The following is a 27,500-nucleotide window of genomic DNA, read 5'->3' on the forward strand; positions in this document are numbered from 1 at the left end:
CTAGACATTCACACAAAGGCGAGGCATATTTTCATAAATCAAGGTAAAGCGTTTGTTGTTGTCAATATAAGGCAACTTCATGACCTATTCAGCAAGAGTATAGGATACATCATCATCGACAGCCAATCAGCAGAGGGCAGAGAGTTCTTCGTTTGGAAGGAATGGGTTGCTGTTTGACGAGCTTCAAAAGGGAGAGAGAGAGAGAGAGAGAGAGAGAGGAGAGAGAGAGAGAGAGAGAGAGAGAGAGAGAGAGAGAGAGAAATTGTAAAACAATATATAAGGTGAAAGTAAATTGTCTTGACTATAATAGTGTTCCGGCTGGCCTGATTAGTATGAAAATCACTTAAAGTGCAGAACTCAAAGATACCGGACAGAATCTCGTCATATATGAAAACCAGTGACTCAAGTCTTCTGAGTTTAAATTTATATTAAAACAGAATATATATGAGATTATGCAGGAAATCTCTAGCAGTAATAAGTCTTGACAAAATTAATATACTGGGCCTTCCATTCTGCTTTTCCTTACCTTTCAATTCTCGATAATTATTATTATTTTCAGGGTTTCAAACTCGTGGTTGCTTTTCGTATGACAAATTCAGCTTCTTCATATCTATTGTCTTGTTTCGAGACGAAACTACACTTTAGGGGTCTTGTTTTGAGGTTAGTAGTGTTTTGTCATTATTCATTATAAGCAGGGGGTTACCACCTACAACCTGACCATGCATGACAAATTGTATAGGGCACTAAGCATGTTCAGATTATTCTTTAAAATTATTTGCTGCTTTTTTCACTCTACATTTAGATAAAAAAAAATTGTTTTGGTCAGGCCTATGAAAGTAGAAATATCTGTGGCCTTTTGTGACAAGACACGTAATAAGAGTAACCTTTATCCCCAATGTCAAAACAAAACAAGGGCTTCCCTCACTTTCCAATACTTTCCTTCGCTTTGCTTTCCCTCCCAGGATGGGTAGATTGGCTTTTCCCTTTGGTTCCAATAAATCCTATGGAAATTGGGATTAAATACTGCCCTGGGGGCCAGCAGAAAGGAAGATACAGATTACAGCAACTGTAAAATAATTCCATCTTCCGTAGAGATTCTGTGTATGAGAAACCGTCTAGTATTACAGAGTTAAGCTTGAATTTTGCACTTACAGTTATTCGAAAGGGGAAAGAAATACTTTTTACAAAAAAACAAACAGCCTTTAATGTTTAACTGCTACAGTTAAAAGCTAGCACTGTATCCACCACTGCATTGCTTTGCAAAGGTCTACAAAAAGACATCTGATATACAAACGGGCACTATAAATTACCTGAATTATGGAATGTAAGCCAGTATTTTTGGCACCACTTGAAGACAGCCGTATCTCGGGGAGCGTTTGGATCCGTATGAGTAATTTGGACTTTTGGAGACAAGAGGACGGTCTCTGTTCACTGCCACAGCTGAGCTGTTAGCCAGGAATGTGGGGGGGAGGGGGGTGGGGGGGGGAATGGGAAAAAGAAGGGAGGGTAAAACCAAAATGAACCAATCACGAGATTTCAGAAGAATCATCTGACCAATGGCTTCATATATCTCCCGGTACTCTTCACCAGTTGCAAGTTTATCTATCTATTTATTTATTTATCAACTAATTTATTTATTCATTCATTAATTTGTTTCTATATTTTTACCTCCAAATACATTTAATGACTCAACACTTTCCTCCAAAATTTTGCCTGACTTGCGCATTGTGCCAAAAATACAGTGTTTAGTGGTTCCAAAGTTGTACCTTTGACATTACATAAAACAAAAAAGGTAAAAACATAATTACTATATAGAAATACAGTACATGTCGGTTAAATGATAATAACAATCACGAACGTAATGACAATAACTTCAAATGACAGTAAAAAAAAAAAATCCCGTTTTTTATTATTTTAACTTCAAAACGTAATTAAGACTGATTCCGCTTAATATTGTATTATCATTTCGTTACAAACTCTGAACTGTCAACAACACGACAAAAGGAATTTTTTTTTCTCTACTGTGAACACAGCAGCAACAAACTACTGCTAGTAATTATTTGTAAACTGAAACAAAAGTATGAATGAAATAATAATAAATACAATGAAATGTTTTCCATTTTAGAAAGCTTAACTCAGCACCAAATGATTCGTTAACAGCCTTACACATTACCTCAAGCTTTGTGTAAATTTTACATACTAATAAAAAAAACAATATTTACATGACATTTTCCTAAGTCAGTCCCGAATATATCTGAAATGCATGAAATACAGCATTTAAAGTCTGATGAGATTCATAACACTGATGACTTCTGACCTTGTGTAATATAGGAACATAATGATCCTTGTGTCTTTTATCAATGTTACAAAATACGGAGCATTCCTGAGCATCTGTCACAGCAAACTAAATCACAGGTTGAAAATGTTCAAATGGGTCCCAACAGTTGATGAACAAAGTAAAAAGTAATCTAGATGCTGTCACGTCATTCCTGGTTTTCAAATCCCGGTTTATACTTTGTTCCTGAAGGTGACCTGACCAAGAGGGGTCCTGTGAAGAGGTCCTCCACTTCTTCGAGAGGAACGCCCCGGGTTTCAGGAAGGAAGAAATAGAAGATGAAGACTCCAATGATGGCCACGGTCATGTACAGGTAGAATGCACCTGGAAGTTTAATATAATTAATGGGGGTTTCAGGTAAATCTGCCATAAAGTCTTCAGTTAGGAAGAATGCAGTTCTTGAGTCTACGCGTCTACCAAATGTCACCATTCTAACTGTCTACAGCCTCTTTTCATGAAGATGAGTCTGCCATAAAGTCATCAGTTAGGAATATATAGTTCTTGGAAAATTCAGTTTTTGGTTCATGTGTCTAACTGTCTATAAATCTGTCTTGTCCTCAGTCAGGAAGAATGCAACTCTCCTTAAGTTCCCACATCTACCAAATAGCACATCTATCTCTATCAAACAATTATATACTTAGTGACAGATTTTAAGAAGAAATGCAGTTCCTGGTACATGCGTCAACCAAATAGGCATCTCTCAGATTTATTTATCTATGTCATACAATTATAGATTTAAGAGACATTTAGGTAAATCTGTCATAAAATCATCAATTTGAAAAATGCAGTTCTTGAGTTTATGCATTTACCAAACAGCACCTCTCTTACCTATCTACTTTTCTATATCACAGTTATATTCACATTGCCCAGAATTCACGTCCTGTAAGACTGTTCCAGAAACACCCTTACATACTAACCGTGTTTATCCAGCGTCTCAGTCAGCGTGAGAAAAGTTAGGGAAACTATAAGGTTGGAGCCCCAGTTAACAGCAGTCGTGAGACTGTTGCAAGTTGACCTCGCCCATCCAGGGAAGATCTCACTGTTCACAGTCCAGGGCATGACCCCCATTCCTGATTCGGAAAAGAAGGGTGAGATGACAAAGCTAAAAATGGCTATTTTAAAACATGTTAGGCTATGGAAACTGAGGATTAAGGATTGACTGTCAAAAATGGAAACTAAAAATGCTAAAAAGCTAAGAATTCCAGGAAAATTGATATAATAAAATGCTAAGCAAAGACATAACGTGGTCGAAAAACAACTACTTCTAATCTACACTAAATTAAAGTTAAAGCAGAGAAAACTGAAAATTCCAAAGACAATCAAAACAAAATTCCTTAGAAAAACTAAGATCCTGTGAAAAGTAGGACTCAAAGACAAACTGATTTGTCAATAAAAGGAACATTTAACACCGAGTAAATCAGAAATTACTTACCCGGTGCGAAAAACAGCAGGTACAGTGCTAATCCTACGACAGGTATCCAAGCGTATTCAGTGGGACACCAGTCATAGGCAAATGTCACTTCGTTTTCCGCTACAAGTGTCGAATTGGCGCAGTCCCCTTCAAGACTTAACTGAGCAAAGGTGAGAAAAATTAAGTTGAAGTTTCAGCCTCAAGAATTTAGTATCATTACTTAAGTGCAAACGGCAATTTTACAGTTGCAGTTTGGACAATAATAATAATAATAATAATAATAATAATAATAAAATAATAATAATAATAATAATAATAATATAATAATATAATAAGTCTTGTTGAAAAGGATTGTTGCATCAGCTCCATTAATTTTGTATAGAGCTCTTCTCCTTATTTTTCCCTTATTCAAGGATTTTTCTCAATGTTGCTGAAAACTGGCAAGCAAACGTGCAAAGGGGATCGTCAAATCCAGTGTAGTCATATTGAATTATCTTCATTACTGCTATATACATATACTTACTGCTACAAGTTTCTCTCTCTCTCTCTCTCTCTCTCTCTCTCTCTCTGACGTTTCGCCCAGATCTGCCAGGGCATGGTCACAGCGATGGTTGCTGGAGGACTGAATCTTAGTGTTGTTGTTGTTGTTGTTTTTGATTTAGCTGACCTTGTGTCAGCACGGGCTCTTGCTCACAGAGCAGCCCGTAACTCAGGATGGTGAGAAGGTGGTAATGGTAGGATATGGTTCTTTATTTGGTGATAAGCGTGAGTTGATGAGTGTGATATTGAAAGAAACTTTTGATGGGTAAGGTTGTCCAACCTTTTTAAACCCTAAGGTGCCCTTCAGTAGTAGGAAAAGTGCAATAGTAGTGAGTGTTGGCAAGTCAGAGAGGCCAACAGATGAGAAGAAGGAAGGGTATGAGTCTGAGAAAAAGATTGCTAGTCAGTTAGCTTGTGAGGTCCACAAAACATTTTCTTATTCCGTTCCAATTCTGAGTGGGAAGTAGTGTGTGTTGTTGATGCACGAGGCTGAAGGAATGCTGTGCATGAGGTGAGGTAGTGATGAAGGATGTCAGAGTCGGGGCTTTGCTTTTGGATGTTGGGTGATGTAGGTTGATGTGGCTGTCTTTGTGTTAGTCCGCACTGGGTGGATTGGTTTGTTATTTCTGTGTTTTGTTGGTTTTTGTGTGAGTGGGGATAGGGTGGCAGGGGGTGTTTGAGGGGTCTTGACTCTTTTGGGAATGTATGTCACGAGATCCCCTTTCTGCTATTTAGGAGTGTTTTTGCACCTACCTTGGTGGTGGGTAGGAGCATAGGAAGCCTGTAAGCTGTTGGTGTTGTTTAGGATGTGTCTCGTTATTTGAGTGACTGATTGTTGATCTCCTTCATGAACTTTGTCTTAGTTGTTGTGTTTCTGGGCAGTGAATATATAGTGTTCCAGTGGTTCTTCTGTATTTGTTTCGCAGTATTTACATGGTTTAGGGTTGTTTTCTATTTTTTGCCATGTGCATTGGTATCCGAACCTTAGACGGTGTATTATTACCGCTAGTGCTCGTGTCATGTTCTTCGGTATGCTGTGTGGTTGAAGTTGTGTGGTGTCTGCATACCATTTTGCAGTCTTGGAGCCTCCGAAGATGGCTCTCCTGATTTTGCTTTCCTCCTGTGTTTGGCAGTATGCTGCTGCTATGCTTTTTAGTTGGGTTAGTGAGAGGTTTATTTTGATGTTGACATTGTTTATGTGTAGCCGCTTTTTGCCAGGGAATCAGCTTCCTCATTTCCTTGTATTCCAACATGGCTCGGGATCCAGTTGAGAGTTATTTGTCTGTTTCTGCTTTGATGGAGTTTGCCAGTGCCCATATGCTCGTTAGGAGTTTGATATTTTCCTTTGCTTTGCCTTTTGTGATGGCTTGTATTGCTCCTTTCGAGTCGGTGTGTATTGTAGTGTTGCCCAGTCTGTGTTGGGAGTCTTCTAGTGCTTTGGCGATAGCTATCAGCTCTGTCTGTAGTGTGGAGGCATTGTCGGAGAGCCTCCAGCTTCTTTGAGTGTTGTTGAGTAGACCCCTGCTGCTGCTGCTGGGACGCTGAGGTCTACTGATCCATCTGTAAAATATATGTTTGTGGCAGTTGTCAACTGTATTGCTTCTTGTGCTGCTTGCTTTAACTGTTGGGTGGTGCATGCTTCCTTGCTTGCTGGAAGAATTGTGTAGTTTGTGTTAAAAGGTTCTGGTTCCCAGGGTGCTGATTCTGTGTATTCACTGAAGGGGGTGTCTTCCTGATGGTTTGCAGCATGATTTTATTTTGCATGCCTATCTTCTCAGTGTATCTAGAAGGTCTCCAGCATATGTTTTGGGAGGGAGGGTCTAGCTCTTCATGGAGATTAATGCATTTCCTGATCTCCTTTTTGAGTGGACAGTCTCTGTCATTTTTTAAGGTTTTAGCAGGATGGATGTGTTTCTCTGATCTATCCTATGAGTCAGAGATTGTAGTTTTGTTTCATGTCTCAGGATGCATAGGTTGGTCCACATTGGGTGCTCCTTGTAATGAGTCTTAAGGCATTGTTTTTGGATTACCTCAAAACTTTTTTGTTCAGTGCTTGTGAGATTAGTGAGGACTGGTGCGGCATACTCTACTGTTGATCTATTGTCTGTATGTAGAAAATTCTGAGGGCATGGTATACGGACTCCCTGCCTTAGCGAGGTGATTCTTTTCATGGCGTTTTGTCTGCATTTGATCTTTTGTTTAAGTGTTTCTATTTCTTTGTGTGGTGAGGAGCTGTATGGTGATGTTGACTCCTAGGTACATGAAGTTGTCTACCCATTCGATGGGTTCTCCCATGAGTTGTATTGGGTTGTTCAAGGTCTGTATTGTATTTGATTAGCCATTGCCTTGGTTTTTGCCGTGTTGATTTTTAGTCCTAGGACTGTGCATTTGTTTTCAATCTGTGTTATCGCGATTTGCATGTGTTGGTGGGCTCTATGCCTGTCTGTGCTGACCAACGACACATCATCTGCATATATGAAAATTTCAACTCCATTTGGGAAGTTGCTCGTCGGCTCAATTTCTCCATTAGTATATTGAAGAGGAAGGGGCTGAGTATTCCTCCTTGAGGTGTTCCATTTCCAGACTGAGGAATTCGGAGGTTGCTCCTTGAAAGGTAACTCTGGCTTGTCTGTTTTGCATGTATCTTTCGGTCCATGCTAGAAGGTTGCTTCCTTTAACCGTCTTGTGGCTAAGGCTGCCAGGATAGCAGCTGCACTTGCAAGTTCGTAGGCTTTTTCTAGGTCGAGAAATACTACGATTGCTTTCTTGTTTATTTATTGTGGCCATCACATCTGCTAGACATTTCCTGTGTGCCTATCCCTCTTTGTAGGCATATAAGCGGTGGTGTAATTGGGCCCTGTTTTCCACAGCAGTCTGTTTAACAACCATTCTCTCTGCCGTCTTTTCTGTGCAGCTGATGAGAGAAATGGGTCTGTAGGCGTTGGGCTCCTTTGGTTTGGGAATTGGTTGTGTGTTTTGTTGGTTCCATTGTGTGGGTCTGATCTGCTCTGTGTACGTTCTGTTTATTATGTGGAGATGCACTGTCTTTGCTGCGTTTCCCATGTTTTTTTAAACATGCTATATGTAATCCATGTCCCTGCTCCTGGCTGTGTCTGTTCCCTTTTGGAGGGCTTTGTCAAGTTCTTTCATTGTGAATGGTGTGTCCGTGTCATCAGAATTGCTGCAGGCTGTATTGATGATTCTCCATCTTCCAGGATTGAGTTGCCACGTTCTTTCTCGTGTGACTGGTGGTAGGTGAATTGATTTGGTTCTGTCTGCAAAGTGTTGTGCTAGTCTGTTTGCTTCAGCTAGAGGGTTGGGATGGTGTGCCTGTGTTGGCCTGGTCTTTCCTGATACCTTGTTGAACCACTTGAACATCTTTGCAATGGGCGTCATTCGAGTGGTTTCTGAGCACCATTTTAGCCAGGTTTCCTGCTTAACCTCCTAGCAGTTTGGGCTGCGTGGTTCACGACTTCTCTTAGGATCGTGTGCAACTCGTCTGGTGGGGTTTCCTTCTGAATAATTTCCTTATTCTGTTTACTCTTGATTTTCATTTCTTTGATTCTAGAGTTGTAGTACCAACTGTCCTTGTGTGGGGTTGCATTTTTTCTGAAGGCTTTCTTTGGCATGGAAATGTTTGCTGCGTTGTGCAGGCTCTCTACAAAGTCCTGTTGGAGCGTGCATATGTTGAGGGCTGGATTTTGAATGTACTGTGTTGCCCATGTGTTCATGTGGTTTGAAATGTTGGCCAGTTTGCTAGGTCCGTCTCCATCCTGCCGGAGGGGGCGGTGGTGGGGAATTTTCATTATCTTTAGTTTTGTTTCAGTTGCAAAATGGTCACTGGTTAGTGTTGGGTGCACTCTCCATGTGCAGTCTTCTTTCAGGTTTCCAGTTATGAAGCTTAAGTCTAGCCTGCCACCTCGTAGGTGTGTTGCATCATTTGTGTCATTTATTAGTGCAACGTCCGGAAATTCTTCCATTAGGATGTGTATGTGTCTGCCTGTTGCATTTGTGTGCTGTCTCGACTGTAAGCATGGGTGGTGTGCATTGAAGTCTCCATGCAAAGTAAGGTGTTTTCTCTGGAGGCTGCACTGAAGAGTTTCTTCTCTCCTTCAAAGATTTTTTTCCTGCCCTTTGTAGATATTGTTGTGGTATGGTGAGTGACGTGTTCGCTAGTCTTATGAGGACACTTAGTGTCTCAATCCCATCACCACAGTTTATGTTTCTATTTTTTCCGAGGGAATTGTTGTTTTTATTAGGGTGATCAGCCCTCTATTTGAATCTGTATGTGGAGTTTTATAACTGTGTATCCTTTGAATGTGAAGTTGTTGTTTCCCTAATTAGTGTTTCCTGCAGCAGGATGACGTCGTGTCTTTCTGAGAGTACTCTTGATTGTAGTATGGCATATTTTGTGTTGGCACTGTTTATGTCCATTGTAATATTTTTAGACTGGTGTATGATGAAATGTCTCAGTGTTCTGGGGGCGTGTTTGGTGTTGATGTTTCCTTCCATCTTAATAAGGTGTCAGTGCTACAATCGTTTTCCTGAGGTCAGCTGTTAGGTTTAGGTTGGAAACAATTGTTGAAAAATTGCCCTCACAATTTTTTCTATTTCCCTCCTAAAGTCGTCTTTAACTGAGGCGGTATGGTGGGTTTCTCTGGTGGGACTGACTCTACGGTGTTGTGCTGACTTTCGGCACTGGTACTACGTCACGGGTGGGGTTGGGGGTGGGGGGTGTGTTCATGTGATTGGGTGGGGTGGGAAGTAGGGGTGTTTTCCGAGTTGATGTGGAGTAGAAGGACATGGGGGTCTGAGGCAGTGTGGGTGTGTGTTTGTGTCTTGTTTTGTGTCTGTCTGGGGTCTCTGTGGAATGTGTTCCGTTGTTGGTCTTGTTGTGGTTTTTGTGTAGGTGGATTGCGTCTTTGATTGGTGGGGGGTTTCTGCTGCCTATATCTGGGTTCTTGGTGTCTGTGTTGCTGTGGTTGTTGTTGCTGTAGTGGAGGTGGGTTGTATTCCGTTGGTCGCTGAGGATGTGATGTTTGTTGTTGTTGGTGTTGTAGTTGTGTAGGTGGGTTTGTTGTGGTAGGTGTTGAGGGTATGATGTGTGTGTGTGGGGGAGGTTTGTGTTGCTGCTGCAACGTTCTGGTGGTGGTCTGGGGGTTCTGGCCTTTCATTCGCCAAATCCTCTTAAGTCTTTCCGGACAGCCTTTATGCCAGGCGTGATGCTGCCCTTTACAATTTGGGCATTTTGCTGTCGTCCTCTCTTTCCTTTTATAACGATCAAAGCACTCTTGTGTTGGGTGTTGCCACTACAAATCCCACAAATGTGTTTGTAGCCGCATTCACGTTGATGGTGTCCCCAAATCTTTGACACCTAAAGCACCTTAGTGGTTCAGGGGTGAATTCTTCAGTGGGGAATTTTCCCCATATTGGTATGTCCACTTCGGCAGGCCTTTCCCCTTGGAAAGTCACAAGAACCTTTCTTGTTGGTTCTCCTGCTTTGTTTGTGCACCGGGTGGCGTCTAACACAAAGGAGAGGTCTTTTATGGGGTCGATTGGGAGGTTTACTGGGTATTTGCATATGAGTCCTTTCTGTATTCTGTCGTTTGCGTCCAGTGCTTGCAATGTCCGTCCTTCTTGAGTACTTCTTCGGCATGTTTGTCTTTAGGTATCAGAATGAATTGTCCTGTTCGGGTTTGGGTCGTGCCTGGAAAACGATGTCCTTGTGTCTGTCTTCAATGGCTTTTTATTGTGGTGTAAGCTGTTTCTCCATGGTTTTGTATTGGTTTGAATCTCAGTCGTGGAATCGGTGTCTGATTGCAAGTTAAAAGTGTCCGTGTTTTGTGTTGATTTCTTCATGTTTTTCTTACTGCGTACAAGTGTAAAGCCATCATTGTCCTGTGAAAGGTCGTCTTCCGTGTCAGAGCAGTCTAGGGAGAGGAGCTGTTGGTTGGGATGTTCTTTTGAGTGTGCAGGAGAGTTATCAGGGGGAGAGGAAATCCGTGGTCTTTGTGTCACATGTTCGTCTGAGGGGGAGTTGGTACCTGATCTATTTCGTCTTCTAGTCGGTGGTCATGGATGTGATGGGGGCTGAGGAGTCGTCATGGATGATGTGATCTTGTGATATGATAGAGGTTGAAGGTTCCATGTCTATGGAGTGATATTATGAGGGGTGAGTGAATCAGTGATTGGTTGTGTTTATGTTCACCTGAAGGGCTTGGATGTTTGTTTAAGTTATCTTGGAATCTGGCTTATGGAAGGCGCCAGCCTATGGTTTCCTGTGCTACTTGCAATATAGTATTGCGACAGTAGGAAGATTTGTCTCTTTGGTCTTGCTTCTGTTGGAGTTTTTAGACCTCAAGGGCTACCAAATGTTTCACAAGAGAGACGGTGTTAATAAGAGAAAGTTATTTTTTGAGAAAAGGAGTGATTTTAAGTCTTCAAATTGCTTATAAGAGTGAGAGAGCTCTCTCAATTCTTATTCTCCCTTGCTAAGCGCGCCGACTATAAAGTCGGCAGGGCTAAAATGCAGGGAAAGTCTGCAGCAAGCTGATTGGCTGGTGGCCGAGAAGCACAAGCTAGAAATCCTACAAAGAAGCTTGAAGGTTTCCTGCTGGCTTCTTTGATGGTCCGGTCCGGCTGCCGGTGGGAGGAGTCTGGGCGGGCAGCTGTCGCTGGAAGTGGGTGGAGTCTGGGAGCGGTGTGAGCCGAGAAGTGCTACCCACGGATGCCGAGCAGCAAACTGTATCTTAGTGGTGAGTCCTTCGCTATATCATGGTCGTGCGGGCGCTCAAGGATGCTCCTGCAGGACCCGGAGGGTGCTCGACTTTTCATGGCTGGCGGCCATGGCGTCGAATTCTCGAGCTTGGAGCTTCTCATGGTGTGTGCGTCACCTGGAGAGGGTTTTCCGGTTTTTTCAATTGGCTGCGACCGTGGTGACGTAACTCCTGGTATTTCTACCAACCTCTTCGATATTGGGTCTTCCTTACACAGGTGTGCAGCAGGAAGGGTTCCTGTGTCGTATTAAGGAAGGGTTTTTGTTCAAGGTTGAATAAAGCCTCAAGGAGGCGTAGGCGTCGCTGATCAGGGGCTCTTTCAATCATCTTTGTGTTTTTTACGATATCCTCACGCACGACGTGCTGTTGGTGGGCGGGGTGAGCGTGGTGTTTTATGGCACCGTTCTGGGCGTGACAGGAGATCCTCTTAGACAGTCGTAACGTTGTCATACCGATATAAACTCTAGGACATCCTTGGATAGGGCATGTGTACCGGTAGACGACGTTATTCTGCTTCAGGGGATCTCCTGCAGGCAGGGTAGGGTTATTTCTCATAATCAGGTCCCTTGTTCGCCTGTTCTTATAATATACCAGGAGTTACGTCACCACGGTCGCAGCCAATGAAAACCCGGCTCCAGGTGACGCAACACACCTGAGAAGCATCAACGGCGCCGTCGAGAAATTTAGAAAGCCCATTGGCCCTTGCCAGCCAATGAAAAGTGGAGCACCCTCCGGGTCCTGCAGGAGCATCCGTGAGTGCCCGCACGACCATGATATATAGCGAAGGACTCACCACTAGGAGCAGTTGCTGCTCGGCATCCGTTGCAGTAACATCTCTGCTCACACCGCTCCCAGACTCCGCCCACTTTCCAGTTCCAGCTCCCCCCAGACTCCTCCCACCCGCAGCCACCGACCAATCAGAAGCCAGCACGAAAACCTACAAGCTTCTTTGCAGGATTTCAAGCTTGTGCTTCTCTGCCACCAGCCAATCATCTTGCTGCATACTTTCCCTGCATTTTAGCCCTGCCAACTTTATAGTTGGTGCGCTCAGCAAGGAATAATAAGATTTGAGAGAGCTCTCTCACTGTTTAATAAGCAATTTGAAGACTAATTTCACTTCTCTTTTTTTTTCTATAAAAATAACCTTCTCTTATTAACACCGTCTCTCTTGTGGAACATTTGGTAGCTGTTGTGGTCTTTAAAACTCCAATCGAAGCAAGGCTCAAGAGGCAAAACGTTCTACTGTCGCAATACTACATTGCAAGTAGCATAGGGAAAACATAGGCTGGCGCCTTCCATAAGCCAGAACTCATTCTAATTGAAAACCAAGCCCTTCAGGCAACAATCACACACATATAACTTCACCTCACAGACCCTCTCTCTCTACTTGAAACATACAGACATGGTATCCTCACCCTCACCCTCATCATCTCCCACCAAACCATCATCCTCCAACACCAATGACGACTAGAAGACGGACCAGATCAGCCGGTAGCTCCCCTGATGACAACTCTCCAAAGATACAAAGACCGAGACTTCACTTTCCCAAAGCCCTAGATGAAAACCCCCCACAGACAAATAAACAACCTCTCCTACCATTCCCCACCATGGACAGCTCTGACGAATACGACACAACACAAGGAAACGATGACAATGACTACCAGGTAGCCCACAACAGAAAGAAACTAAGGAAAATGAGAAAGGCACCTAACACCACACACACACAACCTCCTGCAACATCACAAGACAACACTCAAATTGACACACAATCCCTAAAAGAATTTCCCCCACTACACAAATTCAAAGTAATCCTCACTCCAAATCAGACGACATACACAGCAGTAAAAGATCTTGAACACAAACACCCCGCCATACAAATAACAGCCAAACCCAATAAAAGAGGACAATTCATAATCACACCCAGAAACCAAGAATCAGCAGACATTCTCAAAAATGACAAAAACTTCCAGTACTTAGACCCCACACAGAAAACTGAAAAAGGCATCATACTTGGATACCCAACATCCCTTCCAGTCGACCCCATCAAGAAGCTCCCAGGAGTATTACATGCTGAAAGATGCCTAAACAAGGCAAAAGAACCTTCTAAGAAAGTCCTTGTCACTTTCCAAGGCAAAAGGCACCCTTTTGTAGACATTCCGACATGGGGGAAATACTACACTGAGGTTTTCACGCCTGAACCCTTAAGATGTTTTAAATGCTAGAGATTTGGCCATCACCAACAAGAGTGCACAGCTAAGCCTATATGTGGCGTATGCAGTGGGAAGCATCCAACAAGGGACTGCATCGATAGGCACAAAAAGAAGGAGGCAACAACAGCCAGATGCCCTAACTGCCACAAAGGACACCATGCATGGTACAAAGGCTGCATGGAAAGACTTAAAAGGATATGGAATATGAAAGGATCTCCCACCCCCCACCACAGCACAACCGAATCACACACAATACACATCACACTCACAACCACCTACCACACAGCAAGAACCCCAAAGAGATCTCGCCAAACAATGGCAGCAATCAACCCAACAACACACACTCAAACCAGAACCACCACAATCACAAATACCCCAACACTACCAGCAAACACATAAAACAGGACCATCACAATCACAAAAAACCCAACACCCCACCAGCCACCCATTCAGAAACACCAAGCAACCCCAACGAAGCCCCACAAAAACAGAGACCCCAGACTCACAGAAGGCACACTATACACACAGAGAAACATACAAGTCCCAGATGCCAAGCCGACTTCCTTCCTACCCTACTCCACACCAAAACAGCCACTTCTCCCCACCCCAGCCAATCATCCCAACATGCCCTCTTCCTCCCACCCCGTTCATGAGAGTAACACCCGTACTGGTAGTCAGGTTAGTGCCCCAGAGCCCCCCACCAACAGACATAACTACAGCCTCACACGTGAAGAACTCAGGAGGGAAATAGCATCTGTAGTATCACAAGTTCTTCACCACTTACTCCCAGAGCAACACTTTACAGCAGATCTCAGGAAAACACTAGTATCATTGATGAACTAAAATGGAGCAAAACAATCAAAACCCAAACAACACCCCAAACGACGAAAGCAGCACACACACTACCCTAAAAATCCTTCAATGGAACATAAACAGTGCCAACTCAAAATACGCCACACTGCAATCACAGGTGCTCGTAGAAAAACATGACATTGTCCTCCTACAGGAAACTCTTGTTAGAGAAACCAACAAATTCTCTTTTCAGGGATACACAGTATACAAAACCCCACACACAAATGAAAACAGAGGTTTAATCACCCTGGTGAAAGCAACAATTCCATCAGAGAAAACAAGAAACATAGACTGTGGGCAAGGCATAGAAACGCTAAGCATCCAGATAAGACTAGAAAATACCTCACTAGTCATTCATAACATATACAAAGGCCATGAAAAAATCCTTGAAGGAGAAAACCTCTTCAGTGCTGCCTCCAGAGAAAACACATTCTTTGCAGGAGACTTCAATGCTCATCATCCATGCCTACGATCCCAACAACATACAAATGCAGCAGGCAGACACATACATCTGCTTTTGGAAGAATTTCCTGAAGTAGCACTGCTAAATGACACAAACGAAGCTACTCACCTCCGAGGAGGCAGACTGGACCTGAGCTTTGTATCCCAAAACCTGAAGGAAGAATGTGCATGGAAAGTGCACCCAATACTAACCAGCAACCACTTTGCAACTGAAACCAACATAAAAATAACAAAAATTCCCCCTCCACCACCCCCGCCAGCAGGATGGAGACCAGACCTGGCAAACTGGCCCACATTTGAAAACCAAATGACTGAGTGGGCAACACGGTACCTCCAAACTCCGGCCCAAAACATAAACACACTTCAGGAGGACTTTGTGAGTAGCCTGCATAATGCAGCAAACATCTCCATGCCTAAGAAAAACTTTTACCACTAACCAAACACCCCACAAGGACAGCTGGTACTATAACACAAGAATCAAGGAAATGAACTCAAGAGTAAATAGAACAAGAAAGCTCTTCAGACGCAATCCCACTGATGAGATGCATGCTCTCCTAGAGACGTTATAAACCATGCAACACAAACTGCCAAAGAAGTGAAGCAAGAAACCTGGCTTAAATGGTGCTCACAGACTACCCGACTTACTCCCATTGCAAAAATGTTCAAATGGTTCAACAAAATATCAGGAAAACCCAAGATAACACAACCACACCATCCTGACCCTCAAGCTGAAGCAAACAGACTTGCACAGCATTTTGCCGACAGGACCAAATCGGCACACCTACCACAAACCACAAGAGAAAGGCAAGTGGCACTAGACCCAGGGCGATGGAGAGTCATTAACACAGCCTGCAATATCCCAGATGACACAGACACTCCATCCACACTAAAGGAACTGGGCAAAGCCCTTCAAAAGGGAACAGACACAACCCCTGGAGCAGACATGATCACATATAGCATGCTGAAGAACATGGGAACGGCAGCCAAAACAGTTCATCTCCACATAATCAATAGAACATACACAGAGCGCAGTAGACCCACGCAATGGAACCAACAAAATACACTGCCGATTCCCAAGCCCAAAGAACCCAACTCCTACAGACCCATCTCTTTCATCAGTTGCACAGAAAAGACTGCAGAGAGAATGGTGCTAAACAGACTGCTATGGAAAACAGGACCTCTACACCATCGCCTATATGCCTACAAAGAGGGCATAGGCACACAAGAATGCCTAGCAGACGTCATGTCCACAATCAACGAAAGGAAAGCAATAGTAGTTTTTCTGGACTTAGAAAAAGCTTATGAGCTAGCCAGTGCAGCTGCCCTCCTTGAAGCCTTGGCTGACAAGGCGGTGAAGGGCAAACTTTTAGCATGGGCCAAAGGATACATGCAAAACAGACAGGCCAGAGTCACTTTCCAAGGAGCAAGCTCAGACTTTCTCAATCTGGAGAATGGAACACCTCAAGGAGGCATACTCAGCCCCTTCCTTTTCAATGTATTAATGGAAAAATTAGCCACAACCACCCTACCCAATGGAGTCGAAATATTCATTTATGCAGATGATGTCTGCCTAGTCAGCACAGACAGACACAGATCTCACCAGAACATGCAAAGTGCAATAATACAAATTGAAAATAAATGCAAAGACCTAGGTCTAAAAATCAACACTGCAAAGACAAAAGGAATGGCCATCAAACACAGTCTAGACCCAAATGAAATACAGCTCATGGGTGAACCCATTGAATGGGTAGACAACTTTGTATACCTAGGAGTAAACATAAACAAGCAACTCTCCCCATGCAAAGAACTTGAAATACTCAAGCAGAAAGTCAAATGCAGACACAATGCCATGAGGAGGATCACCTCTCTACATCAGGGAGCAGTATATCATGCCCTCAGAACCTTCTACATATAAACAATAAGGTCAACGGTTGAGTATGCCGCACCTGTTCTCACCAGTCTCTCAAGCACAGAGCAAAAGAGCCTTGAAGTAATTCAAAACAATGCCCTGAGACTCATCACAGGTGCTCCAATGTGGACTAACTTATGCATTCTGAGGCATGAAACAAAACTACAGTCTCTGACATACAGAATAGACCAGAGAAACACATCCATCCTGCTAAAAACCTTAAAAAATGAAAGGAACTGTCCACTAAAAAGAGAAATCAAAAAGTGCATTGATCTCCACGAAGAACTAGACCCACCCAGGACATACGCTGGCAGCCTTTTAGAAACACTGAGAAGAGTAGTCATGCAAAAGCATGCTGCTGACATCAGAGAAGACTCTCCTCTCGCTGAGTATGTAGAACCAGCACCCTGGAAACCAGAACTCTTCAATATCAACTACACAGTCCTCCCGGCAAGCAAGGAAGCATGCACCATTCAACAGCTGAAACAAGCAGCACAAGATTCAATAAGGAAAACGACAGCCACAAATGAATACTTTACAGATGGATCAGTAGACCTCAGCATTCCTGCGGCGGCAGCAGGAGTCTACTCGACATCACTAAAAGGGAGCTGGAGGCTCTCAGATAATGCCTCCACTCTACAGACTGAGCTGATAGCAATCGCTAAAGCTCTAGAAGACTCTCAACACAAACTAGGAAACACAACTATCCACACCGACTCGAAAGGAGCAATACAAGCCATCACAAAAGGCAAAGTAAAAGAAAATATCAAACTCTTGACGAGCATATGGGCAATTGCTAACATCCACCAAACCAGAAACAGACAGATAACTCTCAACTGGATTCCAAGTCACATAGGAATCCAAGGAAATGAGGAAGCAGACTCCCTAGCAAAGAGCGGGTTACACATCAACAACATAGGTATTAAAATCAGCCACTCACTGACTCAACTTAAAAGCAAAGCTGCAGCATACTGTCAAGTGCAAGAAGAAAGCAAAGTCAGGAGAGCGGTCTTTGGAGGCTCTAACACTGCAAAGTGGTTTGTAGACACCACCAGTCTGCAACCACATGACATTCCCAAAGATATGTCAAGAGCACTAGCTGTCATAATTCATCGTCTAAGGCTGGGATACCAATGCACTTGGCAAAAGATAGTAGGTGATCCCAGGCCATGCAAGTACTGCGAAAGAATTCCAGAAGAACCTCTAGAACACTACCTCTTAGACTGTCCAGAAACGGAGCAACTAAGAGATAGGTACATAGGAAATGAACGCACAACCACTCAAATCACAAAGCACATTCTAGCAAACACCCATGAATTAGCAGGTTTCTTATGCTCCTACCCACCACCAAGGTAGGAACAGAACACAACCCTGACGGACAGCACATGGTGCCAACAATCATGACCACTACCCCATCCCACCCTAACCCACATTACATGCAAGACAAAAAGACAAACCTCTTTAACAGACATCCCCATTCATCTCTTGCCTCCTTCATCACCCTCCCCTCACACTCATCACTATCCCTCCACCACACTCACCAGACAACACACACCCAAAGAAAGCGGACTGGAAAAGGAATATGTCTCAGAAACTCACGAGCTACCTTACTAGCTAACTGTGCCTACAACTCAAACCTTCATTCTTCCAATCTGTTGGTCTCTCCTACTAGCCAACACTTACTACTATCCAGCTTTCCCTACGGCTGAAGGGTACCTTAGGGTTTAAAGGGTTTCAACCTTGCCCATCAAATCCTTCATTCTATATCAAATCACTTTCACCACATCATTCATTTATCACCAATAAAGTTGCATATCCTAAGCATCTCACATCTCAAACTAATATGACATACGGGCTGCTCTGTGAGCAAGAGCCCGTGCTGGCACAAGGCCAGCTTAATCTTAAACAACAACAACAACCACTAAGATTCAGTCCTCCAGCAGCCATCGCTGTGACCATGCCCTGGCAGATCTGGGCGAAACGTCAGAGAGAGAGAGAGAGAGAGAGAGAGAGAGAGAGAGAGAGAGAGAGAGACAGACAGACAGAAACTTGTAGCAGTAATATATGTATATAGCAGTAATAAAGATAATTCAATATGACTACACTGGATTTGACGATCCCTTTTGGCACGTTGCTTGCCAGTTTCAGCAACATTGAGAAATCCTTAATGAGGAAAATAGAGAAGACTCTATACAAAATTAATGGAGCTGATGCAGCAATCCTTTTCAGCAAGACTTGTTTAAAAGAGGGTCTACTCCCAAGAAATAATAATAATAATAAATTGGATGAGGTGAATAAATTTAAAATAACTGCAACAAGATCATAATATAAATAAATTCTGAAGTTTCTTTGACGGAAAGAGACCATACCTCCCAAACCTGGGCCAGGATTTGAGTCTCAGTCTTCACATTGGAGAATGATGCATACATGTATACGCATGTGTATGACTGTATATATAATGAAAATTCAATATTTACATTTTTCAAAGAGTGGAACTTACCTTATGATGTGAGTGGTGATCAACCAGAACACAAGACGAATTGTGAAAGTTATATGTTGTTCCAGAGAAACAGTAACCACAATCTTCCTCTTTGACACACTCGCCACACCTGTAGTGAAACGAAAAAGTCATGATTTAATTGTAAATTACGTAAACTAATCATTTAATATAATATATGCAGTAATCTTAATACCTTAATAGAATGACACTGTAAGCTTATGAGAGTCATGTCAGTGCTCATCCCTAAATCTTGCGTTTTCAGATCGCTAAAAAAAATACGTCTTTATCTGTGATAATGAAATGATTACAGCAGTGGCTTTTAGACCTTGACGCAACACACACAAATATACATAGAAACACACAAAAACACACACACACACACTGCTACCTCTCAAGTCAAAACATAAAGTTTTAGTGCAAGCTTAAGCTACGACTATTTTGCGAAGGGATGGACGTCAACTAACACCACAGATGTTAACAAAACTTGTGACTGGCAGACTGTTATCTTAGCAAGCCCCAGATTCTTTCAGTATAAAGACACAAGCCAACATGACTCACGTATTAACTCCACATGCCGTCGAGTTAGACTGTACGTCCACAGGAGGACTGAAAACGCTGGCTGCCTGGAAACTCAGGGCCAAGAGCAGGAGCGCTCCTGCGGATCCTATGAGAGACGTCACGATCAGGAACCTCCTCCCCAGTCTGTCCACCAGCCACAGGCCGATGAAGGTGCCGAAGAAGTTGATGGAGGAGACGGCAGCTGCCAGCCATATGGCTAAGGACTCGTTACGTAACCCGGCCATTGTTATGATAGAGGCGCTGTAGTACCTGTTTGAGAATTGATTGGTCAGAAAGGATGAACAGGCTAGAGGGGTCAAAAACGTGTGACCAGAAAATTAAAGTTTATAGGTCTGAAAATTAAAGAATGAAGAGGTAAGATGGTCAGAAACTTAAAGATGGTCAGAACGTAAAGGAGTGTAAAGGTTAGATGGTCAGAACCTAAAGGCGTGAGCAGGTAGGACGGTCAGAACCTAGAGGAGTGAACAGGTAAATTGGTCAGAAACTAAAGGAGTGAATAGGTAAGATGGTCTGAAAATTAAAGAATGAACAGGTAAGATAGACAGAAACCTAAAGAGAGAACAGGTTGGATGGTCAGAACCTAAATGCGTGAAGAGGTAAGTTTGTCTGCATCTAAAGGAGTGAACAGGTTAATTGGTCAGAAACTTACAGAGTGAACAGGTAAGGTGGTCAGAAACTGAAAGAACGAACAGAAATGATTGTCAGAAACTAAAACAGAGAAGAATTTGTGACCAGAAAATGAAAGTTTACAGGTCCGAAACTGAAAGAGTGAACAGGCTGCATGGTCAGAATCTAAAGGATTGAACAAGCAAGATGGTCAACAACGGATTGAAGAGTTCCCATATTCAAAACTGAATGAGTCAATAAGTTAGATGGAGAGATAGTGAAAAAGTGAGCAGCCTGGGTGTAAAGAAACGATGAGGTGAAATTTTAACTGAAAACGACTAGTTTAGATTCTTTTGCTATACCTTAACAAATAGGTAGACGAATAAACAACAAAGGTTACTAATGAATTACTGCTAAAATTTCTGCTCTATGCTGCTACAGCTGCTTAGCAGTCGAAACCGGAAAGACCAAGTATGATAATGACGCTTCCAATTGTAAGAATCCATCGCTTCATTTTATCACAACAGTGTTGATTTGTAAGTTACCATTAATGCTGTTATTATTATTAGCATAATATTAGTCATAGTAGTAACACAAATGAAGTTTGTTTGTTCGCTTACATGACGATATTGATCCCAGTCACCTGCTGGAACAGCTGAAGGAGACTTCCAATCAGAAGAGCCCTCCTGGCAGGGGCCGACCTCAGGACTTCCCTGATGGTGGCTTTCTGTCGAGAACAGGAAGAGAAGAAGAAGAAGAATAAGAAGAACCCCTTTCAGACTCCAGCAACAATAATAATGATGATAATAATAAAATAGAGAGAGAGAGAGAGAGAGAGAGAGAGAGAGAGAGAGAGAGCAGTGGTAACAAGAGGTGAATGGTGCGGTGTTTGTTATTTGTTCTTATGCACTGTTTTGAGAGAGAGAGAGAGAGAGAGAGAGAGAGAGAGAGAGAGAGAAATACTCACTTGGTTTTTGGCATCTACAACAGCAGCTGAGATGACATCCAATTCTCCTTCCAGGTCAGCATCGGGGTGTCGAATTTTGGCCAGAACCATGCGAGCGTCCGGAACCCTGTAAGTAAACAGCAATAGCCAATTGTAACATAATACATGAAGAAATGATAAACATTCATCCAGTGACATAATAAGCATTCATCAAATAAAGTATAGAGGGCCCACCACACTCAGTGGGTGTTATTTAATACCCAAATTAATGGGCGTTGGGGTACCTCACCTTCCATTGGCCACTAGCCATCGAGGGCTCTCTGGAATGAAGGAGAATCCAGCCAGTTGCACGACGCATGGAAGTGCCCCAAGTCCTAGCATGTACCTGGAATAAAATTAGGTATCATGCACCTGGTTACTAACGATAAGTCGTACAAGTGGCTAATAGTTATGTTATCGTGATTTTTAGGATAATTATATAGCTAATACTTTGTTAGGAATAAATAATTAGACTGATTATTCATTACAAATCACGTGATACAGTGGCATTAAAAAATCAGCGGCCTAATTAGAGATTTGATATTGTAAACCTGGATAGTAATTAATAACATAATAAAAAGTATGTGTGTGGTAGACTTATTTAAGAACTAATTAGCAAATCTACCTACAGACAAAATAGAAAAAATGCTATTAAATATAAAGTCTTTAAGGAACAAAACAACCACAAGAGATCTGCAGTCTCACTTTCTCAAAGCCTGAATTATCTGACACCCAACATCTTTCACGTGAGATTACAGACCTTCGGTCAACACTGACCTCCAGCCGTGGGGGGCGCCCGAGAACACCCCACAGACGATGCAAGAGACCAATTGGCCCCCTGTAATAAACAGGTTGTTGATAATGGTGATGCAACCTCTATGCTCTGCCGTGGAGGACTCGCTCAGGTAGACCGGCCCAGCCATGGAAATTAGTCCTGGAAGGTAAATGAATCAGTATAGTCTAGGAGGTGGGGAAGTTCCGCTGAAATTTTGAGAGCCAGAAATGTTGTTTGTTTAGACAATTTCTACAATCAATAGTGAATATAAAAAAAATTGGCCACATGTTCTGACCAGTGGTCATTTTTGAGAAATGTCCGCCATCTTGATTTTTCATGGAATTATTTTTTAAAAGATATTATGATTGGAATATCAGGGTATGGCATGTAATTTTATATGTTTTTCCATATGCTGAGTTCATGAAAAGCCTAAAATGTACTTTAAAATTTATAGCAATTGTTTTTGAAGTTCAAAACGTCAAAGGAGAGTGAAAATGTCCCTGCTCAAAGACAGCAACATGATGAGAAAAAATTGGTTAAAAATATGAATTTTCAGACAAAGGGTTATACATTAACTGATCTTCGTAATGAAAATCATGTCCGTAATCATTGAAGTATATGGTGATAATGTATGTTTTGCATACCCAAGGGAAAAGTTGACTATGGTTTGGTTGTAGAAAAGTTCCATCTTGTGATGCTATTAAAAATTGTGCTGCCATACTTCGTGAAGAGGCCAAAAACTATGACTTCAAATCAGGTGAAAAATTTTGTGGTGCAAATGACCTAACAAGAGCTGAAATCGAGTATGAACAATGTCAGCCAAAACCATGGGACAAGTTCCTACTGGCATTAGCACTAGCACCATCATTCATTAAATCAGCGACTACTCAAATTAGATGGGATGCGTTGTTTCAGATTGCTTATTTCATAATTCGCAATGGTTCTGAAAAAACACCACGGCAAATTGCCAATGCTCAAGCTAATCGCAATTTGGGTAGATAATGTCTTACGCCAAGACCAAATGCTAGCAAATAGAACCATCATCAGGGCTGAAGGACGCCGTGTTCCAGTACCATCTTCAATTAAACTCGAGATCCTTGTGCGTGGTAATATGGACAAATTTTGATAGAGAAGCAGATACAAAGTCAGGTATGCATGGAACACTGTTTAAGAACACATGACACAGTACTAGTTTTGTTCCAGGATCGTCAAGTAGAGGATAACCAGCAGGATATATTAAATGAAACCGATCGTCCAGAAATCGGACCTCAGAAGCCTTTGAGCTACCACAAGCCAAAACGAAGATGTACACTTTCAAGTAACTTTTTGCCAAGCAGTGATTTAAGTACGCTAACTGAAATAAGAAAGATGGGAAAAGATTTGGGTCTAGTATGGTTTCTCTCATGATTTCTTAAAGATTCGAATGTACCTCAGCTCGAATTCCCTGATGAAGTAGAAATACCATCGAGTAAATGCTTTCACGAGTGCATTGGCTAGCCATCCATCTTATCGAATATTTACTGGATTTACTCCAATCCTGCCGTATCCTGCAACACAGTATGATTCAATTTATACATCAACAATGGTAAACGTCCAAGATGTGCTGCATCAGCTAAATCTTCAAGAGGGTTCTTTGTGATGTGACGAGGGAGTAAATCCCATAGCTAAAGAAATACAGGTTATTCATCCAGAAAAGTTTTCCAACTCATTTCTTGGTCTTGGAGGATTTCACCCGCGAAAAGTGGTACTGTCATGCATCGGACTGTACCTTAGAAATAGTGATGCTTCTGAAATCATTGACAGGACTGAGATAATGGGCCCACGTTCAGCAGAGTGCTTTAAACGGCAACCATTATGCTCGGGCAGTCAGAGTAATTGGCATGTTGTGTGAAGTCATGCAAACACTTCAGTGGTGAACAATCCTGGATCAGTGTGATAAAGCGAAGTACTCTGCGGTGTTTTCAGTCGTCAAACGTCTGCAGTTATCAGTGAAGGTAGATCGATGTTTATTAGATGAAACCAAAACAGCTCTCAACAACCTGAGTGATGTCCAAACAGATTTTGAGGAATTCAGAGAACTTGGTGTGAAGGAGAGAGAGAGAGGTGTTCTGTTATTGGGACCGGTTTGTGTCTACACTTGTATCGCTTCTAAGAGACCTAAATTCGAGGTGACAGAGAAAATAACTGGAATTTGCACGTATGTAGCATACGGGAGTGTTTACCACTGTTCTGTTTCTTCGACAGAAAAAATTATGCGCTTTGGTGTACTTTATGTTATGATGAAACTCGAAGATCACCCATGAATTTATAATAACTTTACAAATGGTAAATTTACAGCTCAACATTCGAGCAAAAGATTCTGCAGTGTTGCCTTGGATCAGGTATTAGAAAAACACTACAATAAACCGGCAAAGGTATCTGGAGGAATAATTGGAATTTCGAGACAAAAAGATGCCGTGACAAAGCATGACTGACCAGTCATGAAAAAGAGAGCTGACCAAGTTCTTGAGAAAAATTTGTGGTGTGGATGAAAAGATGAGCCTGCTCGCCATCATGAGTTCTCCAAGTCACTAACAATTCAAGACCAACATTGTATTTCAAGTATGTGACTCTTTGTGCTTGAGAGAGGAAATCCCTTTTTGAGGACTGAAAGTAGTGGCATCTCTAATTTCATAACTGGGGCGAAAATGGATCCACAAGTATGTGAGTATATACTTCATGTCCACGAAAAAGGTGAGACTACTTGCCAAACCTTTGTCAAGGGAACACTGACTGAAAAATCGAAAAGCATTCTAGATCCCATTCACAAAATGTTCCTAAAAAAGCAGAAAGTAAAACCTGACATTGAGTCTGCACTGAAGGAAACAAGTGATACGCTACGATGGATAGAAATAGCGATGGATTTTTGAAGAAGCCAGAAAAGGCACAGGTGCGTAAAGAACTTGAAAGAAAGTTTTTAGGAAAGGATGAAATAATGGCTAATCATCCAGTATCACAGGAGACCACAGCTGTAATCATTGATTTCATGGCATTTGCACGGAAATTATATTTTAAAGTGATAAAATGTAAGACCTTGACAACTTATGAAGAAAGTTTGTGAAACTTTCAGAGGGCAGCTCGCGTATTGCTATTGTTTTTTATTTGTATGAAGAGAAAAGTCTAAAGCACTGGGAATGACTTTGGAGGAAAAAAGTGGATTCTATTTGATGTAACACTTAACAGTCCAAGTGCACCTCTTCCTGTTAATATGGAAACATTTTGGGCCTCAAGCCAGAACAAAAAACGTTTCCAAGAACTGTTTATAGAGTGGCTTGTAAAGCAATGAAACTACGAAGAACCCGTGTATCTGGGAAGAGGCTACAAAGTGACCCCAAAGATGTGCATGAAACTGACAAAGGATTCTGCAACTTGGATACCTGCTCTCCCATGAGTGTGAGGAAGTTGATGATAGGATTATGAAACACATAGGAAACTGTGTGTCAACAGACTTTGTTGAAAGAGTCATGATTGCTTCGGCTGATATGAACTTCATGATCTCTGCACTATACCAGTTTAAAATGATTTATCAAAAGGGGGGCCTGCAGGAAATGTGGATCATTAAAGGCGGTCATTCATCTGTCAAATATATACCATTTCAAAAAATGATTGAAAACTTGGATGACCTACTTGTAAACATTCTACCTGCAGTGCACCATCTAACAGGTTGTGGTACAACGAGCAAGATAGGGACAAAGCTGGTGGCACTCAAAACTACTCTACGCTCGGGGAAACTTTAGGAGGATTTTAGGGTTGCTCCTCCTGATAAGGAGATGCAGAACAATTTATTGCCAATGTACTTGGTTCATCAAAGCTAAACTGTGATGGTGTACGATTTAAACAATACCATCGATTCTCAGCTTTTCTAAACTTTGTGCCCATCGTCAACAATGATGTTTCACTTCGAGCGTGCATACCTTCCGTGCTACATGTGAATGACTGTGCTGGAGAGCCATTCATCACTGGAACCTCTGAAATATGGGTATACAGAAGAAGATGGAAATTTTCAGCCTATCATAACAACGGAACTTGTGCGACCTCCTGAATTTATATCGCCTTGAACCTGTCGGAAATGCGCACGATCTGCTGTTTGTCCTTGCAGAGTTGCTAAGATCCATTGTTGTCCATTTTGCAAGTGTAAATGAATGAATTTATGATTAAATTTTGAAAAGTAATGTGAAAATACTGTACAACACATTAATAAATAGTGCTTTATTTTTCATTAGTTCTTAAAAATGAAAACAGAAACATTTATATACGTATAGGCACTAAAAACTAAAAAAAAAAAAATCGATTAATTTTAGAATTCTTTTTATGCTTTTATTAAACTCAGCATAAAGGAAAACATTCAAAATGACATGCCAACCCCGATATTACAAACATATTTATTTTCCAAAAAAATTTCCATGCAAAACAAAGATGGCAGACATTTCTCAAAAATGACCACTGGTCAGACCATGTGACTAATTTTTTTTTTTCATATTCACTGTTGATAGTAGAAACTCACATGGTCTAATTTTTTTTTTCATATTCACTGTTGATAGTAGAAACTCTAAACAAAAAACAAATTTCTGGCTCTCAAAATTCCAACAGAACTTCCCTAGCTGCCGTACTATAATAGATTCGCATCAACTGTTCATGTGATGTCTAGACCTGTCCCTTACAACGCTTCTGATTGGCTGTTGATAAGCCAATCACAGGGCTGGAAATTCTCTCTCTCGAGAGTTCACATAGGCAACATCTATGTTCCAACCTCTTTCAAACATTATAAGTTTCATTACACCTCAGTTTTACCTGCAGAAAAGGAGTGTTCCCAATTTCATCACTAAACCTTTTCAAGCCAATGATACAAGAATTATATACTTCAGTAAACTTGATGCTAAAATATGTATAAAGAAATAAACATGTAATTCTTAATATAAAATATATTCTTTAATTCTTTACATGAGATCGCAGTGCATTCATCATTTATCATCTTGTGTTTCATACAGTTTCGATGCTTAAATGTCATGGAAGACAATGCTACCAAAAAAAATTATAGGTAGGGCTATCAATATGAAAATAAGAAGCAAAAGATTAAGAATATTAATCTCTCTCTTATCTTCGTGTAGTCTGGTGTTGCTCTCATGATCACTCGATGATGTCATCACCATGATTACGATCCCTCGATAGAAGTCTTATGGGGGGAAAAGAATATTGTAATTTCATTATCACCATATTCTATAGTGGAAATCTCTAAATGAAAAAAATCTTTACTTAGATATTGATACCTCCTATAACCCTCTCATTATTCCTTTTTATTATATATTATGATTTTCTTTATAATTCTTATATCATCATATTTCTTAAATCATTGGCTTGTCCATGTTTAGTGATGCAATTGGGAAACACTATTTTGCTGCAGGTAAAACAGAGGTGTAATGAAAGTTATAATTTTCGAAAGAGGTCGGAACGCCGATGGTGCCAATGTGAACTCTCAAGATAGACTGAGGGTTTCCAGCCCTCTGATTGGCTTATCAACATC

At 41.7% G+C, this 27,500-nt stretch overlaps 1 protein-coding gene across 10 annotated transcripts in view; it reads right to left on the minus strand.

Moving 5' to 3' along the window:
• Positions 1-1,184: 1,184 nt before the first annotated feature.
• LOC135209745 (proton myo-inositol cotransporter-like) overlaps positions 1,185-27,500 on the minus strand; it is a 51,270-nt gene continuing 24,954 nt past the window's right edge. For all 10 annotated transcript variants that reach the window (XM_064242531.1, XM_064242527.1, XM_064242530.1 and 7 more), the window contains 9 exons: positions 21,943-22,099; positions 21,416-21,511; positions 21,148-21,253; positions 20,801-20,907; positions 19,554-19,823; positions 18,996-19,104; positions 3,768-3,906; positions 3,253-3,405; positions 1,185-2,659 (listed from right to left, as the gene is read on the minus strand). In XM_064242531.1, the coding sequence (XP_064098601.1) occupies positions 2,484-2,659; positions 3,253-3,405; positions 3,768-3,906; positions 18,996-19,104; positions 19,554-19,823; positions 20,801-20,907; positions 21,148-21,253; positions 21,416-21,511; positions 21,943-22,099 (1,313 nt within the window). In that variant the 3' untranslated portion in view covers positions 1,185-2,483. The remainder of the gene's footprint in view (positions 2,660-3,252; positions 3,406-3,767; positions 3,907-18,995; positions 19,105-19,553; positions 19,824-20,800; positions 20,908-21,147; positions 21,254-21,415; positions 21,512-21,942; positions 22,100-27,500) is intronic.

Source organism: Macrobrachium nipponense, chromosome 38, assembly GCF_015104395.2.
Source record: "Macrobrachium nipponense isolate FS-2020 chromosome 38, ASM1510439v2, whole genome shotgun sequence".
In the NCBI taxonomy this organism is placed as follows: domain Eukaryota; kingdom Metazoa; phylum Arthropoda; class Malacostraca; order Decapoda; family Palaemonidae; genus Macrobrachium; species Macrobrachium nipponense.